Source organism: Lineus longissimus, chromosome 16 (assembly GCF_910592395.1).
Source record: "Lineus longissimus chromosome 16, tnLinLong1.2, whole genome shotgun sequence".
Classification (NCBI taxonomy): domain Eukaryota; kingdom Metazoa; phylum Nemertea; class Pilidiophora; order Heteronemertea; family Lineidae; genus Lineus; species Lineus longissimus.
Window position 1 is genome coordinate 14,907,399 of NC_088323.1, and position 19,929 is coordinate 14,927,327.

General features: G+C 44.0%; 2 protein-coding genes and 1 long non-coding RNA gene across 3 annotated transcripts in view; 2 read left to right on the forward strand and 1 right to left on the reverse strand.

Annotated features, from left to right (window-relative positions):
* The first annotated feature begins 2,128 nt into the window (after positions 1 to 2,128).
* LOC135500553 (uncharacterized) lies at positions 2,129 to 4,480 on the forward strand. Its single transcript, XR_010449471.1, has 3 exons — positions 2,129 to 2,227; positions 3,488 to 3,610; positions 3,990 to 4,480. It is a non-coding gene; the product is annotated as an uncharacterized LOC135500553 (long non-coding RNA).
* A 5,113-nt stretch (positions 4,481 to 9,593) lies between these two features.
* Positions 9,594 to 12,810, reverse strand: LOC135500178 (NADH-ubiquinone oxidoreductase 75 kDa subunit, mitochondrial-like; the record flags this gene model as incomplete). The annotated part of the gene is made up of 3 exons (XM_064791425.1): positions 9,594 to 11,071; positions 11,515 to 11,649; positions 12,541 to 12,810. Coding segments are annotated over 3 exons (552 nt in total), but the record flags the coding sequence as incomplete, so codon positions are not given.
* Positions 12,811 to 15,124: 2,314 nt separating this feature from the next.
* The window catches only part of LOC135500179 (syndetin-like), a 33,910-nt gene continuing 29,105 nt past the window's right edge, over positions 15,125 to 19,929 (forward strand). The window contains exons 1-7 of the mRNA XM_064791426.1: positions 15,125 to 15,130; positions 16,005 to 16,133; positions 16,610 to 16,690; positions 16,915 to 17,031; positions 17,280 to 17,476; positions 18,596 to 18,713; positions 19,192 to 19,310. Coding sequence (XP_064647496.1) covers positions 15,125 to 15,130; positions 16,005 to 16,133; positions 16,610 to 16,690; positions 16,915 to 17,031; positions 17,280 to 17,476; positions 18,596 to 18,713; positions 19,192 to 19,310 — 767 coding nt within the window. The remainder of the gene's footprint in view (positions 15,131 to 16,004; positions 16,134 to 16,609; positions 16,691 to 16,914; positions 17,032 to 17,279; positions 17,477 to 18,595; positions 18,714 to 19,191; positions 19,311 to 19,929) is intronic.

The following is a 19,929-nucleotide window of genomic DNA, read 5'->3' on the forward strand; positions in this document are numbered from 1 at the left end:
CTGACTTCAACTCAATTTGAGGCTGACAGTCATTTAGTAAAATCTTCAATTTAACTAAAATTGTTGAACGCTTTTATATTGATCAATTATCTGTATTTATGAAATTCCAAATTAATTGGACCTGTAATAAGACGGATATGATGAAGTCCTCATCCAAGTCGTAGGCAACCACCAAAACTTGGAATACGACCTCATAATTTCCTCCTTATGCACAGGTCCGATCTGGAACTTTGAAATCCTTCTACATGCACATATAAGCTTACACGTAGTCTATCAATATGAAAACATTCGCCACTTCATTTGAATCGAAGTTGTCACAAGATGACAGTCATTCACTCTCAAAGTTGAAGTCAGAATGGGAGTGGTAATGATGCGCAACCTCTCTATTGCCCCAACTAAACTGAAGTGTCTTCTGATAACAAACAAAGACAATAACAAAGTGACACTGTTACAGTTTGCTAACAAGAGGTCAGTCAAGTACCTTAGGCCAGATCTATCTAAAAAACACTTAATGGGACATGATTATTGATCGGCAATAACCTTTCAATTTAGTTCAGAACACTCGAAGATCCACACCTTCTCCATATTATTTGTCTCAAGTTTTGACAAGATATTAGAACACACTTGAACTACAGTAGAACCTCTCTATTAAGGACACATTCTGGACTGACAAGATAGTGCTGTCCTTAATAGAGTGGTGTCCTGATTAGAGAGGTCAAATTGAATTGAAACAGCCAATTCGGGACAAAAACTAGTGTCCTTAATGGAGAGGTTGTCTTTAATTTAGAGGTGTCTGCTAAGGGGGGTTCCTTTGTACAGAGTCAAGAATCTACACAGTACACATGCCATAGTTGAAAGGACAGATGGACATCTGATGCCACAACAACTTGACCGAAAAGAGGGCTGCGTTCAGACGTTCGCGATGAGGGCATATTGAAATGGCCTTATTATGTAAATGTTGAAACGTGTCATATGAAACAGCCAAAATAAACAAACCATACAAATGCCCCACTCATTTAAATTTTCCAATTTCTTCAGATAGGCGAGCGCCAAAACATTTACAACAGAGGGGCGAACATTGATGCTGTTAGACTTGGCGCTAGGGTGGATACCTGAAAGTTGGCAACAGATGGATGGGCGGTGATGCTGCGATGATTGTCCCAATGCAAAAATGGTGTCCTCTTTGAAAACCCATTCATTTGAATCTTTCCTATTTACGACAGTAGAGTGGGGCGTATCCCTGAATGTAAATACAGCCCATTCATTTTTTTAAAACCCATTCAGCGAACTTCTGTTTTGCCTTGATTTTCCAGGTAAAGCACTTAATTTCACAATTAGGGTGTCTTCAAGAAGGATTCCCATCCTGCAGGAGATTCTCCTCCCATATATCAGAGCCGGGTGACTTCAAGAAGGATTCCCGCCCTGGAGGAGACTGTCCTCCCATATTTTAGAGCCGGGTGTCTTCAAGAAGGATTCTCATCCTGGAGGAGACTGTCCTCCCATATATTAGAGCCGGGTGTCCACAGATTGAACTATAATCATAATCTGTCAGAATACAATAGGACTGGGCACGTTTTCCATGAGTACGGTTTCCTCCTCTACACCGTACGGTCTTGGCCGAAATGGTAAATACACAATGTACGTCATTGTCAGTTCAAGTCAGTGTGTGTGATTTTGACAAGATGCAGGTTTCGGCAGCTATACGACTGACGAAATACGAAGTGCAAGTATCTATGGAGTAATCTAGTCCTAAGCTAATTCATTAATGCGACACTCGTAAATCATCTTTTGTCCTATGTTGTAGGAGGAATCGGCTAAATTTTTGAAAATCGCCAATGAAATGCATTTACAAACTTTGCCCTTCGCAGCTCTTCGTGAAGCTTGCGAAACCTGGCTTGTGTATATTTCTATGGCCATATAGCTCCGTTCATGTGCATGTTATGCAATAGCCCAGACCCACCTTTGACAATACCATCCAATTGGTCTAATGACATAACAATACAAGTTGGCGCTAAGCCGCCGGCCTGTCTTTCGCGGGGTATAGTGCTCGGATGGTGTGACGTCAAATGTATTGTCTTCGGTCATGATCGGTCTCGGTTGATTTGAACGCAAGTCAGTTTGTGTTTGAGTGAACTGTGCAGAACATCGCTGGAAAACTTTTTCCGATTTCAAAGGTAAAATTCCCTTCAACATTTCGGAAATCAAGTTAAAAGAGCTGCAGCAGAAGGTAGGGCCCAGTATCCATGTTTGAATTGGTTTCAATAGGAAGTTAATGCTGTAAAAGTCATGCAGTCGAGCCGAGAATGAATTGTGCAGTTAGAAATTTCAGTCGCAATTATTCACGGTAAGGCAGGACTTATGTGCATAATTGCCGTAGGCTTTTGATTTCCAAACCTTGTCATATGATTTTTCAGAAATGCTTTAAATTTAAACAATCATTCATTTGGCTCCACTATTCCGACTGTGGTGTAGCACCCGACTGTAACTGGCATGAATAGGGAATACGCTCGTTATGGACGTCAGATCGTGGTTCCTTGACAATTGCAAACAATTTCACTGGACGTAACCCACGCGGCGACACCGAGGACCGCTGGCTGATCTATTGATATGTTCGTAGTAGGGTGTCAAAGTCGGGGAGACGAAGAGCCACTCGTCTCTTGTAGGGGGTTCATTGAAAGTGTTTGCATTTGTTAGCCTATAAACACAAGATTTTAATCCTTCAGTCCCGTGTTTGGCGGAGAAACTAATCTTACAGAAGGCCCAGTCATATTTCGTCATTGACGGTATCTCTGGGAGGCCCTGTGTGCCGTTGATCCAATATACATTGAGGCTGTTGGAGAGACTTCTTGTCTAAACAGTACCATTCCGCCCCCTCTAAGGCATACAATGGTAACTTATAAACATAAGATTTTAATCCCTGTCTCAGGTGTCTTTGAGAGAGCTGATCATACACAACTCCCAACCTACTCGTCAGCCAGCTGACAGACTACCTGGGTCGAACATATTACTGTGATGTTTTTGAAGAGATACTTGTGGCTGTTGGAGAGACTTCTTGTCTTAACAGTACCATTCCGCCCTCTCTAAGGCATACAGTGGTAACTAATAAATCAACTGCGAAATGATCGCAGGTTGAATACAGTGAGTTAATCATTCAAACAATATCAAATGTAACCATGATGATACTTTTTACTGGGTGACCCATGCCTGTGGGATGTTTGATCCAACATACTTTGAGGCGGTTGGCGATCATTCTAGTCTATTGTTTGCTAGCATAGCGCCTCTTGTGATTTAAAGGTAAGGAGGCATGACCAAAAGCGGTCAGCATGTTATTGCCAAGGAAGTAGATTCGGTAATTCTATTCAAACTTGGATTGTGATTGGATAACTGAAACTTTGGCCTTGTTGGAAAGTATGGTAAGGAAATCTTGATTTTTATAAATATGACCCTGAAACCCACCTGAACCTTGATCTGTCTCATAATTTCATAGGCTTAGTGCAAGGATGAGTCCGACCCACGAGATGTGAGAGGACGAATGGTTGTCAGTCTTCCGTGGCAGTGCCCAGCAGTCCAGTGGCAGTGCCCAGCAGTCCTAGGCCAGCAGCTCAACCCGGTAGGAATAAGTAGAATCCGTACATAGAAAACAATTTCTGCTAGAATGAGAAAAAGTGCAGTTAATGGTATTTCGCCGTGCAAGCAAAAGAAACAGCTCGCCAAATGAGAAACACGGGTGTCTAGTGATGGTCTGTTCGATAGACTCATCAGGCTAATAAATGCAATCCGTGTACAATCATTGGGCCACGCAAATAACGTACTGCAGAACAAATTCACATATTAGATTGGGAGACTGATCGTTGGGGCATACCAAATACAAATGACGATTGAATAATTGTTTCTCCCAAATCTGCAAGTCTACTCCCAGTTGCGCTAGAATAAGTTTTGAACTAAACACTCCACAACCCTTATATCGATATATTTTCTCTCATCTTCAGAGGGATGGACCGACTCCCTTCCCGCGGCTGAAGCCGGCATCCTCCCATCGTTGTATACAAGCCACCTGTCCTACTTCTACCGGCATCGTGACTAGTCCTCCATGGTGACGAACAGTAACTCTGGACCTAGAGTGCTTAGAAATCAGGATGTATAGATGTAACAGAAATGAACAAGGATAGAGTATTCCGTAGGGAGTTTTCGCAAAAGAGTAGGGACAATCCAGGATGAATGAGTGTACCTGTAACAGTTTTAAATGCCCTAAGATATAGTGTTCTGGGGACTGATGAATAAATTATGCGCATTAATCTCTTAGGTGTTGATGTGCACCAACCAACAGGGAAGGACTTGTTGCCAGAGGGACATTTCCTACTACTCCACTGGAATAGAAATCCTACCTAACTGTAGCGCCACCTGTTCCCACATGTGGTGCCCACGTACAGATTGTTGTTAGAATATCTTTTTATAAAACCTTTTCATGATATTTGACCAATGTATCAGGACGTTGAATATCTAAATTTGTCCTAAACATATCACATAAAGAATGATAGTTTCACAATCAGTGTTGTTCTTTGTACGACCGTCAGAAGGGTCAATTCCTAAGCCAGGACAAAGTTTGGTACGTCTTTCCCGGGTGATAACGCCTTTCAAAAACCAATGGGCAACAGCAGCGCCCCTGTAGCGTGTTGGGTACTTTTTCTGAGACACCGCAGAAGGGAATGTACACAAATCTAGCCCGTCTTCTCAAATGCTTTTAACTGTCACAACCAGCGACACTGGTGACAGTGACCAACCAGCTGATGACATCCTGTAAACCCGACCTCTCCCACAGGGTCACTGTGCAGTCTCTATTTGTCCCCAATATTCGGTAGACTCTTTCACCAGTCTCCTCCATTCACTCATTAGAGACTGGTACTTGACGGCATTTCACTCGTCATGAACTAGATTTGGGGGCGTAAGCTTCCGGTGACCGGTCAAGTGTTTTTCACAAAGATAAGTGAAAAACCAGGAATACCAAAGCTCTCACTATTGACAGTGCATCCACAGTATGCACTGAAAATGTATGGCTCGCCACGGGTAAATCAACCAGGCCTCGTCGACCCTCCGCTGCGGGTTGCCTGGACTACCTACTCGGTTGTTTTGAGGAAGGACCTCTACCACTCTGTCATGTGAGCAGCCATGCGGTAGGTAAGCTACATGAAACCCAAGAGTACCAATTAACAAAATGAAGCTATTTATTACATGACAATAATGAAGGCATTTAATGCCCAAAGCATATTCAGACTTAAATACAAAACAAAGATATCTACATCAGTTTTACATCAAGTACAATGTAATACAAAAATCTAATCTCTGGCGCACGCCTGTAAAACCTATATGGCTCTTCGCCACAGGGCTCTTGATTTGCCTATTCCATCTTATGCACTAAATGTCCATTGGCAAGTAATGTCACTCTCGTACTGTGGCACAGAAACAACAAAATCTCACGTACGAATGAATGGTTCGATATCCTCAAGCGCAACAGTCCTAGTCAATCCTATGCTAATATTGTCCGAAAGTCTCTATTGCTGAAGCCACACAGAACCTACGTCTGATAACGTCCCACACGTTACAGCATTTCCTTTGGGAAGATGCAACTCTATCCCACGAAATTCAAGATGGCTGCCACTAGGGGGCGTCTCACGTTGGGGTCTTAATCGATTAGTGATCCTTACGGGTCCAGTCACCTATATGCCAAATTTCATGTCTCCATCGATAACCAGTATGTATATATGGGGTGACAAATAATTATAGGCCCTCATGGTGGCAGCCATCTTGGAATCCAGTATGGCGGCCATATTACGGCTTTCCCATTGGTTCCGTTGAATTCGTCATACCTGAAAACCTAGGGTAAGCCGCCAAAATTATACCTGTACCTGCAATAGATTCCGAGATATTGCAGGAAACGGGCCAAAAATGGCGGCCATGTTGGATTCCAAGATGGTGACCGCAAGGGGGCGTAAGAAGTTAGGGTCTTATTCGATAAATGGCCCCTAGGGGCTGTTCTACCATCCTACCAAATTTCATGCTTTCCCCATTAAAATGCACAATTCTAAGCTTAGCAGCTGGACTATAATCCTGGAGGTGACTGTCCTCTCATATATTAGAGCCAGGTGTCTTCAGGAAGGATGCACATCTTGAAGGAAACTGTCCTCCCATATATTAGACTAGGGTGTCTTCAAGAAGGATTCTCATCCTGGAGGAGACTGTCCTCCCATATATCAGAGCAGGGTGTCTTCAAGAAGGATTCTCGCCCTGGAGGAGACTGTCCTCCCATATATTAAAGAACGGTGTCTTCAAGAAGGATTCTCATTCTGGAGGAGACTGTCCTCCCATATATTAAAGTACGGTGTCTTCAAGAAGGATTCTCATTCTGGAGGAGACTGTCCTCTCATATATCAGAGCTGGGTGTCTTCAAGAAGGATTCTCATCCTTGAAGGAAACTGTCCTCCCATATATCAGAGCTGGGTGTCTTCAAGAAGGATTCTCGCCCTGGAGGCGACTGTCCTCCCATATATCAGAGCTGGGTGTCTTCAAGAAGGATTCCCACCTTGAAGGAAACTGTCCTCTCATATATTAGAGCCAGGTGTCTTCAAGAAGGATTCCATCCTTGAAGGAAACTGTCCTCCCATATATTAAAGTACGGTGTCTTCAAGAAGGATTCTCATTCTGGAGGAGACTGTCCTCCCATATATTAGAGCCGGGTGTCTTCAAGAAGAATTCTCGCCCTGGAGGAGACTGTCCTCCAATATATCAGAGCCGGTGTAGAATTTTAAAATGTCCTAGGATAAAATGTCCGGGAACAAAGGATTCTATTATGCGCTTCAATCTCTAAGCTATTGACGGTCAGGGTCTCTATAGAACCATATTGCAGAATACAATAGGGCCGGACACTTTTTCCAGGGGGGACACTTTTTACTTTTACACCGGGAGTCTTCAGGAAGGATTCCTACCTTGAAGGAAACTGTCCTCCCATATATTAGAGCAGGGTGTCTTCAAGAAGGATTCTCATCCTGGAGGAGACTGTCCTCCCATATATCAGAGCTGGGTGTCTTCAAGAAGGATTCTCGCCCTGGAGGAGACTGTCCTCCCATATATCAGAGCTGCGCGTCTTCAGGAAGGATTCTCGCCCTGGAGGAGACTGTCCTCCCATATATCAGAGCCGGTGTAGAAGTTTAAAATGTCCTAGGATAAAATGTCCGGGAACAAAGGATTCTATTATGCGCTTCAATCCCTGAGCTATTGACGGTCAGGGTCTCTATAGAACCATATTGCAGAATACAATAGGGCCGGACACTTTTTCCTGGGGGGACACTTTTTACTTTTACACCGGGTGTCTTCAAGAAGGATTCTCATCTTGGAGGAGACTGTCCTCCCATATATCAGAGCCGGGTGTCTTCAGGAAGGTTTCTCATCCTGGAGGAGACTGTCCTCCCATATATCAGAGCAGGGTGTCTTCAAGAAGGTTCCTCATCCTGGAGGAGACTGTCCTCCCATATATCAGAGCAGGGTGTCTTCAAGAAGGATTCTCATCCTGGAGGAGACTGTCCTCCCATATATCAGAGCCGGGTGTCTTCATGAAGGATTTCCACCTTGAAGGAAACTGTCCTTCCAAATATCAGAGCAGGGTGTCTTCAAGAAGGTTTCTCATCCTGGAGGAGACTGTCCTCCCATATATCAGAGCTGGGTGTCTTCATGAAGGATTTCCACCTTGAAGGAAACTGTCCTTCCAAATATCAGAGCAGGGTGTCTTCAAGAAGGATTCTCATCCTGGAGGAGACTGTCCTCCCATATATCAGAGCTGGGTGTCTTCAAGAAGGATTCTCATCCTGGAGGAGACTGTCCTCCCATATATCAGAGCCGGGTGTCTTCAGGAAGGTTTCTCATCCTGGAGGAGACTGTCCTCCCATATATCAGAGCAGGGTGTCTTCAAGAAGGTTTCTCATCCTGGAGGAGACTGTCCTCCCATATATCAGAGCAGGGTGTCTTCAAGAAGGATTCTCATCCTGGAGGAGACTGTCCTCCCATATATCAGAGCCGGGTGTCTTCATGAAGGATTTCCACCTTGAAGGAAACTGTCCTTCCAAATATCAGAGCAGGGTGTCTTCAAGAAGGTTTCTCATCCTGGAGGAGACTGTCCTCCCATATATCAGAGCTGGGTGTCTTCATGAAGGATTTCCACCTTGAAGGAAACTGTCCTTCCAAATATCAGAGCAGGGTGTCTTCAAGAAGGATTCTCATCCTGGAGGAGACTGTCCTCCCATATATCAGAGTTGGGTATCTTCAAGAAGGATTCTCGCCCTGGAGTAGACTGTCCTCCCATATATCAGAGCTGGGTGTCTTCAAGAAGGATTCTCATCCTGGAGGAGACTGTCCTCCCATATATCAGAGCTGGGTGTCTTCAGGAAGGTTTCTCATCCTGGAGGAGACTGTCCTCCCATATATCAGAGCAGGGTGTCTTCAGGAAGGATTCTCATCCTGGAGGAGACTGTCCTCCCATATATCAGAGCTGGGTGTCTTCATGAGGGATTCCCACCTTGAAGGAAACTGTCCTTCCAAATATCAGAGCAGGGTGTCTTCAGGAAGGATTCTCATCCTGGAGGAGACTGTCCTCCCATATATCAGAGCAGGGTGACTTCAAGAAGGATTCTCATTTTGGAGGAGACTCTCCTCCCATATATCAGAGCCGGGTGTCTTCAAGAAGGATTCTCATCCTGTAGGAGACTGTCCTCCCATATATCAGAGTCAGGTGTCTTCAAGAAGGATTCTCATTTTGGAGGAGACTGTCCTCCCATATATCAGAGCCGGGTGACTTCAAGAAGGATTCTCATCCTGTAGGAGACTGTCCTCCCATATATCAGAGTTGGGTGACTTGAAGAAGGATTCTCATTTTGGAGGAGACTCTCCTCCCATATATCAGAGCCGGGTGACTTGAAGAAGGATTCTCATTTTGGAGGAGACTCTCCTCCCATATATCAGAGCCGGGTGACTTGAAGAAGGATTCTCATTTTGGAGGAGACTCTCCTCCCATATATCAGAGCAGGGTGACTTGAAGAAGGATTCTCATTTTGGAGGAGACTCTCCTCCCATATATCAGAGCCGGGTGACTTCAAGAAGGATTCCCACCTTGAAGGAAACTGTCCTTCCATATATTAGAGTAGGGTGTCTTCAAGAAGGATTCTCATCCTGTAGGAGACTGTCCTCCCATATATCAGAGCCGGGTGACTTCAAGAAGGATTCTCAATTTGGAGGAGACTGTCCTCCCATACATCAGAGCCGGGTGAGTTCAAGAAGGATTCTTATCCTGGAGGAGACTGTCCTCGCATATATCAGAGCCGGGTGTCTTCAAGAAGGTTTCTCATCCTGGAGGAGACTGTCCTTCCATATATTAGAGTAGGGTGTCTTCAAGAAGGTTTCTCATCCTGGAGGAGACTGTCCTCTCATATATTAGCGCCGGGTGTCATCAAGAAGGATTCTCATTTTGGAGGAGACTGTCCACCCATATATTAGAGCAGCGATATTCATCGCAGGATTCAGCAATAAAAATCTAATTTTATTTGCAGGGTGCTACCGAGATGGACACATGGTACAGAAGGGTCATTTTCATAACCTTTCCATTAGATAAACTGGCAATGAAATGAGCAGAAGAATTTTGTCAAACAATCATGTCACTTATTATCTCACTCCTCCCCAAACAACTGTACAAAGTAATGGTCAAAAGTAACATTCACAGTGAAATGGAACTTGTCTTAGCGGATGTCTCTACTAGGCACTTCCTCTAGTTTTGCTCCCAAAGTGGTCGTTTCCATTCAATTTGACATCTCTATGCAGGACACCTCTCTAATCAGGACACCACTCTAGTAAGGAGAGCATATGTCAGTCCCGAGGGTGTCCTTAGTAGAGAGGTTCTTTTTACTGGCACATAAAGTCGATTTTCAATACTGTAAACCATGAAAATTTCACAACGCTATAATTTGGCGCATTTTCTCACTTTGCATTTGGCGAGAGACTGAATATTGTGATTGCTGCCAAAATGTTATTGTTAATGCATTCGAGGTGAAATTTGTGCACATCAACAGCAAAAATTCATAAAAAGCTTGCAAAATACACAGTTTTACGGCAAACCGCCGAAGATTGACGGTACTGGTTTTTTAGCTAGACGGTTTTTAAACCACTTCGGGTGATTCAACTGACATCAGGTCTGACAAAAGGGACATTTGAAGCCGACAGAAGTCAGGTAATGATTGACACATGAAGATATTTACAATATACGACAGCAAGCGGTCTCGCCGCTCATCTTATCCTATCAATACTCTAGTCGCACTATCAATGTTAGCAGAAACATTGATGTTCAGTGTTCCCACAAGGCCTTTGTCAGGGTGGCCCACCCTACCTTGGTAGCTTACCACCCTACCTAGGTAGAGCCACCCTACCTTGGTAGCTTACCACCCTACCTAGGTAGAGCCACCCTACCTTGGCAGCTTACCTACCTACCTAGGTAGAGCCACCCTACCTTGGCAGCTTACCTACCTACCTAGGTAGAGCCACCCTACCTTGGCAGCTTACCTACCTACCTAGGTAGAGCCACCCTACCTTGGCAGCTTACCTACCTACCTAGGTAGAGCCACCCAACCTTGCTCTGGAACTTTGTGGACAGTTCCTATAGGGCCGTCGTACCTCAAATTGCTGGCCACTCTACCTAGTGTGGCACACTGGCTAAACGTCGAAAGCTTTTATACACAACTCATAATCACCAGTACAACTTGTCGGACAAAAAAAGATTATCACTAATCCGTGCTTTAATCTGTCTCCTATCCTTCATAAAAGTGTTGCTAACATCACAAACTGAAAGCCTCATTGAAAATGAATGGTGTCCATGCACAATTATGAACCCTGTCTATCCCGAGCCTTCTTCTGCTAAAGTCGCCTTCACGCACTTGGCCATCGTCTGTGACGCTCGGGTTATAGAGTCCGTGATGAAGAAATCTTTCAGAGTTATCTGTTCTGGTTTCAGGGGTGTAGGACTCAATTTGGTAGAGACGGTCTGCAATAAAAAGAGGAAGGATTGCAAGGAATGGGAAGGGAAGAAATGAGGAGACAAAAAGCCCTGTTGCGTTGCGGTCCGCTCATTGTAACTTTGCTAATAAATTCCAAACTTGTTTTAGAATAACATACGGATGTATGCCAAGGGCCAACCTGTAGGCTACAACGTATGAATACTTGAGGGTCTGTCGGATGAGACTAAAAGCTGTGGTCCCTTGTACCTGAGTGTCTATGCCAGGGCAAGTAAAAGATCCCACATAGGTGGACAGTAGCCTAGTGGACTCCATACCTCTGGTAAAAATTCAATAGGGTTATGACGCCAGTTATAATATGATATGATGAAGGGCGATCTCACTAAAATGTCCATAGCATGGTCGAACGTCGATAATATTACCTACATGACGTACAATGAGGCATCAATTGCTAAATGCTACTTTCACTTACATCAGCTAACTCCTTAGCCTGTTGGAAGTAGTTAGCTTCTTGTGCCTCATCATAGCAAGTCAGAGTGGGCGAGATGTCCTCCATCCGATCGCGGACGTCGTCTAATTTTTCATAGGGCAGCGTTACACCCGCGATCTGAAAATCAAGATCAGTCATTTAAAAATGTGTTTTCCTTGTACTTTTTGCCAATAACGCTAAGAAGATGGGTCTTGTCCCACAAAAAAAGCTGGATAGGACTCTGAGCTTTAAGATTATTTTGACTATGTGATATAATGTCAATCCATCACTTGACCAGCGGAATTCTTCGTGGCATGGACAAGACAAGTCACCATCATCCCCCTTCTTCAAAGTCAGAGTGTAGCTGGAAGAAAGCGGTCACAGACGCAAACCTCCACCCTTGGAGAGTAAGCAGCTCTAGCACATGGCTGGGAATGTAATCATTTTGACTGATCAGAAAGCCTAAACTTGGACTGAATACGTCAACCCAGTGCTCAATCTAAGCCAGCCTCAGTCATTTCCAGGTTGGCGCTCAGAGCTTCAGCTGAAGAATGCACATGAACATCAATGAATGTTGTCGTCAAATCAGCAGCCAAGAGTGACACAATTCTAGCAGAACATAAGTACCAACAGAGTCTGCACTTCGGCTAGGACACCAAATGATAACATTTCACTTTGATGTACAGTAGAACCTCCCTTAATGGACACCTCTCTATTACGGACACCCTCTCTATTACGGAGCCCCTCTGTATTAAGAACACCCTCTCTATTAAGGACACCCTCTCTATCAAGGACATCCTCTCTATTAAGGACACTAGTTTTGATCCCAAATTGGTTGCTTCCATTGAATTTGACTTCTCTAATCAGGACACCTCTCTATTAAGGACAGCACTTGTCAGTCCCGAGGGGTGTCCTGATTAGAGAGGTCACATTGAATGGAAACAACCAATTTGGAACCAAAACTAGTGTCCTTAATAGAGAGGTGTCTACTGAAGGAGGTTCCACTATATTGAAAATGATAAAACGTACTTCAGAGAGAGCTCGGAGAATTTTCCAATCTTCCCGTGCCATTCCCGGTGGTGTGACGGCCTGGCGACCTTCCTGGGCGCGCCCTTCCGTGTTCACGTACGTTCCCGACTTCTCCGTATAGGCGGCGCCGGGGAGGATGACATCGGCGGATGAGGCGCCAAGGTCTCCATGGTGACCTAGATAAACAAAGCAGAGAAAAGCAACGTTTATGAAAAGGAATCCCTTTGTTCTATAATACAGTGATTTGCACTCACTCCAGACCCTAGTTAGTAATTTTCGGAACGATCAACATCTTTGATAACCAGCTGGCAGAGTCATCCTCAGCAGAAATCATGACACCTCTCTTCCAGCTGGTTATCAATTTCCCAACGTCACCATTTTAACTCATCCAGCTGGTTAGCAAATCTCAAATATCTACGAATGATGTGCAAGTGTTAAAAATATCATAAAATTGATTTTTGTTTTCAATAGTACAACTAGAACTGAGATTTCACAGGAGCACCTGTGAATTCATGACTCCAGGGTTGTTTTGAGGGCGATATCGTAAGAGTTGGTCTTGAGTATGGGAACCTGAAGGTCCGTGAGGCACCTGGGGAGAGAAGACTAGTTGAACGATGGGATATGTTCATGGAGAAGAAGTGTTGAGTGGCTTTGTATCGTGTACTCTTGCTGGTGGTTGAAGGAACACTACTATTGATCTCATTATATGTATACCATTTAATTACAAACAGGTGAAAACAGATCACATCATATTCCTGGGCATAAATTAAAAAAATAGGAGTGCGAGAACAAGGTTTTTTTAGCAGGAGGAAAGCGAGAACATTTTGCGCCGTCGTATTCCGATTTGACTGGTTAGTGGTGAAATCTGCTTTTACTTTTGCAAATTAACATATTCGTTTTCTAGTTCTAACCGTTGTCTGAATTAAAGATGCTTTCCCAATGAAACCGCCAAGCCAGTTCGTATGACCTCGTTTTCATTTCCCGCGTATCGGGTGATCAGAACGAGGCATGAATCCCTAGCTGTCAATCATTGAGTGACGTCACTACTATGGAATTTACTATGAAAACTCATGAATGAAAGATCGCATGACTCACGTGATTCTCACATGATTCTCAATAATAACAAATTGAACTGCGCATGCTCGGGCACTGGGGGCGGAGCTACAAATCTGAACTCGAATAGGAAGTTGGAAGTTTGACTTTTTCGGCGGTGAAAGTCGAAAAGTTGAATAAATCGCTCGGCGGTTCCAGTTCCCTTTGACTGGTCTGGCAAGAGGCATTGCCAGGAAAACGTGACGTCATTTTGGCCATTCTTCTTACCGCACGCCCTCTCTCTCCGTAAAAGTTCCTGAAATGGTGTGAAGTGGGAGGGCGCACAATGGGAACCACACTGCCACGATGTTAATAGTTTCTATTTATAGAATTCAGCGGCGGAGATTTTTTTAAAAAGCACGGAAAAAGTAGATTAACTCGGCTAATCTCAATGGATTTTACCCAGGAATGTTTTCAACAGCGGTCATTAGTCAGACCCGTCAGAAAAGACGTAGTCGAACCGAGTACGTAATAAACACACTGCATGCGCTTAAACCATAACATGAATTGCTTTTAAAACACTACCATGTTAACAAGTACCCTTTGCGGTTGATGAAAAACATATTTTAAAGCCAAATCCATAGACGGAAATTGGTTAAAATCTCAAGTGAATTTGGAGGCCGTTTCGAAACCAACTTGATTTCGAAGACGGCTTGTTTTAGACAGTCTAAAAATAGGTTTAGAGATGACATCCTCGCGAAAACATGTCATTGCATGTTACATGTGCAAACCTCTGACAACGACGGCGCCATTTTGTGCAAAATGGCGCACTTTTTAACATCATCAAAATTGCCGTGACGAAAAAAGAGCATCAAGATATATTTTTTTATCTTTCTGAAATTACAAAAGAATATTATCAATCACCAATGGAATGACCCTATTGACAAATTTGATGTAATTTTTGTTTTTATTCAATAGTTATCGGTCACCTCCTCACATATTGCTGCCAGGGGTGAAAGACTTGGGTAGTGAACGACTCTCTGGTGTGGAGATTGATTACTGCACGTGACAATAATATTGACGGTGGAAGATGCCGGCTTTGCGATTTTCTCGTCAATAATGTCTAAATATGACTTTATTTCTTAGTTGATTTCGAATTTAGTGCATATAAACACTGTACAGCTACATAAAGAATACATTAATTTGGTAGATTCTGTAGATACCTGTTGACTTTTTATAAAATTTGCACATAGTCGTAGCGTTTTTCCGGGTTCTTTGATATGCAAATGTACATTTCCACGTGCTTTCATCTACGCGGAATTTCTGATATCCTTGCATCGACGTATATGTGGCGTAAATCCGATTGTCTCAGCCAATATACGTCTTGGAACTGGCTATTCGAACCGCCACGGCGCATGGGGCCATTGTTTCCGGTCTTATTCGCACCGTCAGAAACAACCAATGAGGGTGCTTCTTACAAATGACCCGGATCACCCGCCCTTTCCAAATCACGCCTAGCTAGGCCCTATTGCATATAATGTTCTGTAGAGGCATGGAGGTACCTCCATGGTAGAGGGGATGATAGGGTGTGGGTGTGGGTGTGGCGAAGACCGAAACGAACATGCACATGCACCCCCCCCCCCCCGTCCACCCTTAAGAGGAGAATGCCAAACGAACTTGGACCACCCACATTGACATGCACCCCCCCACCGATATGCATGCCCTGGCTCCTATGGCTATTACATCTTGTGTGATGCTGCTTCTGACAGGGCCGGCTGGCCTGGCTGGAAGTCAAGGACCCTACCCACACCCGGAGCCAGGAGTAAAGGCACTTCCAACACTCGTCACAAACAAACACCACCTCAATCATGAATTAGGCCTACTTTCCTGTTACCCACCATCACCCATGTCACCACGGTGTGATCTATTTATTCACTCCGTATTATTCGCACCATCACGGTACGGTACCTTTCTCTCACCGTAACGGTGTGATCTATTTTTTACTGTACAGTAATTCGCCCCGTCGCGGTACGACCAATCACTGCTGAATGTATAATTTGCATCGTGACAGTACGGCCAATCATAACCACCGTCGTATTCACACCGTCACGGTACGAATAGCCACGGCCATAGGTCTATGGTTCATTCGACTATTCATGACCATGTTCATAGGCCTTTTCGACACAAGACAAATCAGATCCTTAAAAAATCAAATGTGCACATTCAGAACATGTCGTCAGAAGGCCTATACCGAATTTGGACAATGCCATGAGCCACTATTAACCCTTTGTACCAGGAGAAACATAGAGACATATCTTGACGACTTCTTTGATGTCCAGGACGGCGACGCAATGATGTTTAATATCATGAGACTTGTAAAGCGCTAAATCCAACAGGTTTCAGTCGCAAAACGTTCACATTATTACCCCTAGCTGTTGGCCTGTACATTCCTGATTCAAGCTGATCTCTCTGGGAGTATCACAGGTCCGAGCTGCAGCTGCAACAAAAAAGTAACATTCATAGTTTGCCATCCCTGCCAGCTAGGTACCCATTTACTCCTGGTAAGGCTGGTTGGAGAGAAGCAAGTAGGGGCCAGGGTAAAGTGCTTGCCCACAAAGACGAAACAGCGGTGACCCTTCTGGCTCCGAGAATCAAACCCATGACCTCCTGATTATGAACCCGGTGCTCTAATAATCATCACCAGAAAACGATCTTTGTACTGGTGGACGCTGTTTAGGATGCCTGCTGCTGGATCCACCCATGCGAGCCAGGAAATCGACACTATATCACATGGATAACGATAGTGATACTCAGTGTTTCAATTGAGCTCGAGACACCAAATATTATTTAAAGCTGGTACATCACGGGAAGTATTTCAACCAACACGAGATGCTCCAAGTTTAGAAATTGAGACACTTGTCCTCAATTTCAACTTACTCATACTGGAAAGCTGAAAGAGGAGGCAACTTGAAATTTTGTCTGGAAACACAAAAATTAGTCTGAATGAATCTTTACTGATCCTTTATCCAATTTGCAGCCTGATGTCAAGTCGCCTGTCGATGACCTTTCACCTCAACACTTCGCTGCTGATCCTGCGGTCTCAAAGTTCAAAGTTCACGTGAGTATGGCTAACCTAAAATGGCGGTCGCACTATTCCGAACATAACAGACTAAACCTGACTTTCAGTTTTTGTATAAAGATTTAAAACTTTTTATGACCAGGAAGAAGAGAATTATAATGCTGCTTCTTCGGAAAGTTCATCACATTTGCTGATCTGTTTTAGTTTGGAATGTAACGAAATTACCAATTATTCCACTCTTGTCTCTCGGTATTTCCTCACAGGCTCAGACCAGTCAGGAGTTCCCTAATGACCCCCAAGCTGACCAAGAAGCGATAGATAGCATTGAAAAGGATTATTTCAATGGAGATGACTTTGACGCAAGTCGTGCTGAATTGGATGTAAGTCTTGTTACCTTGTTTTGCCCTGTCAGAATAACTGGACTTCTGTACGGTAAAAAGCGTGTGTACAAATTCCTTGGGCAGGGCGTAAAAGCTGCTGTATATATGTTGACTATGCGCCACCCATGAGAGGAGTGTGCAATATATCGCCACTCTTTAATGGGAATTAACATCATAACGTAACTAGCGATAAAATGCAGAAGTGGCAATAGAATGTACAATGTCAGCCCTCATTTCATCAATTTCAGAAACTCCCTGATGTTCTTGAGCTTCAAGCGATTGATCAGGACAGGAGCAAACTACGCGGTCAGCTCCGGGCCGTCTCCAAGAAGGTGTCTGAGTTAGTCCTGGAGAACCACCCCGCATATGCTGCGGAGTTGATCCGAGTCATGGAGTTACAGCAGTCACTCCAGACGGCAAGCGTTGTCTGCGCGAATGGCAGAAGGTGAGTGCTGTACAACTGCAATCAGGGATGTGAAATTTCTGATTTTAGGTGGATTTCAGAACTTTTTCTCATACTTTATGCAGAATTTGGTAACTGGCAGGAAAAGAGCACTTTCTCACCTCTCCGTGAATCTTTGAATTTTTTCAAATTTTGCCAAAAATAAGCGTTTAAGAGCTTTTTTTGTGAAAGTGAGTGCTGTTCAAAGGACAAGATTTTTACAAGAAAAAGTTTCAGATTTTTTTCTCGAGTTATTTGCATTCTTCAGCATTGTTGTCTGTAGCACTCATGTATTTTAAGTGATTCCTCCTTGTTCAACCTTCGTCAAGAAATAACTGTACAGAGCCGAAAATGTCAAAATTCAATGTAATACACCCAAACGTTGTTTGTGCTCCAGAGCCCAAACGATGTTTGTGCTTCAGAGCCCAAACGATGTTTGTGCTTCAGAGCCCAAGCGATGTTTGTGCTCCAGAGCCCCAAACGATGTTTGTGCTCCAGAGCTCCAACGATGTTTGTGCTCCAGAGCCCCAAACGATGTTTGTGCTCCAGAGCCCCAAACGATGTTTGTGCTCCAGAGCCCCAAACGATGTTTGTGCTTCAGAGCCCAAGCGATGTTTGTGCTCCAGAGCCCCAAACGATGTTTGTGCTCCAGAGCCCCAACGATGTTTGTGCTCCAGAGCCCAAACGATGTTTGTGCTCCAGAGCCCCAAACGATGTTTGTGCTTCAGAGCCCAAGTGATGTTTGTGCTCCAGAGCCCAAGCGATGTTTGTGCTCCAGAGCCCAAGCGATGTTTGTGCTCCAGAGCCCAAACGATGTTTGTGCTCCAGAGCTCCAAATGATGTTTGTGCTCCAGAGCCCCAAATGATGTTTGTGCTCCAGAGCCCAAGCGATGTTTGTGCTCCAGAGCCCCAAACGATGTTTGTGCTCCAGAGCCCAAGCGATGTTTGTGCTTCAGAGCCCCAAACGATGTTTGTGCTTCAGAGCCCCAAACGATGTTTGTGCTTCAGAGCCCAAACAATGCGGACAAATTATGAATGGACTTTAGTCATGTACATTTTATAATTCTGAAATTTTACACCATTCAGTTACCTCTTATCCGGCTTTGTTTGTACTGTGTCAAGGTATTTGTCCAATGCGAAAGAGGACTTCACCACAGCCAGCCTGGGCCTCCTTGCCAACTATAGGAAGAGACAGCAGTTGGTTGGACTTCTCAAATCGCTGAAGACCATCAAAACTCTGGTACAGTAGAACCTCTTTATTAAGGACACCCTCGGGACTGACCAGTGCTGTCCTTAATAGAGAGGTGACCTGATTAGAGAGGTCAAATTGAATGGAAACAACCAATTTGGGATCAAAACTAGTGTCCTTAATAGAGAGGTTGTCCTCAATAAATAATAGAGAGGTTGTCCTTAATAAGGAGGTTGTCCTTAATAGAGAGGTTGTCCGTTATAGAGAGGTGCCCACTAAGGGAGGTTTCACTGTATGTTTAGAAGGCATATTTGTTCAGCTGCTTGACTTGGAAGCGATACAAGTCAAAACAAAAAAATAACTCTATGACATGTCATCAACCCTTTATTGTTTGCCTCATCGGAGCACTCTTATTAGTAAACAACCTTGGTAAACAGACAGGGTTTGTATTTTAAGGTAAATTAGAAATTATTGGGTTGTACTTATAATTCCCTCGTTGTTGATGAACTGAATGTGTTTCTGTTTTCAGCAAAGGACAGACATCCGACTTCGTGAGATGTTGGAAGAGGAGGATTATCCTGGAGCCATCCAGTTGTGTTTAGAGTGTCAAAAAGCTGCCAGCACATTCAGACACTTCCACTGCATCAGGTAACTATAGAGTGTCAAAAAGCTGCAAGCACATTCAGACACTTCCACTGCATCAGGTAACTATAGAGTGTCAAAAAGCTGCAAGCACATTCAGACACTTCCACTGCATCAGGTAACTATAGAGTGTCAAAAAGCTGCCAGCACATTCAGACACTTCCACTGCATCAGGTAACTATAGAGTGTCAAAAAGCTGCAAGCACATTCAGACATTTCCATTGGATCAGGTAACTATAGAGTGTCAAAAAGCTGCAAGCACATTCAGACACTTCCATTGCATCAGGTAACTATAGAGTGTCAAAAAGCTGCAAGCACATTCAGACACTTCCATTGCATCAGGTAACTATAGAGTGTCAATAAGCTGCAAGCACATTCAGACACTTCCATTGCATCAGGTAACTATAGAGTGTGAAAAAGCTGCAGGCACATTCAGACACTTCCATTGCATCAGGTAACTATAGAGTGTCAAAAAGCTGCAAGCACATTCAGACACTTCCACTGCATCAGGTAACTATAGAGTGTGAAAAAGCTGCAGGCACATTCAGACACTTCCATTGCATCAGGTAACTATAGAGTGTCAAAAAGCTGCAAGCACATTCAGACACTTCCATTGCATCAGGTA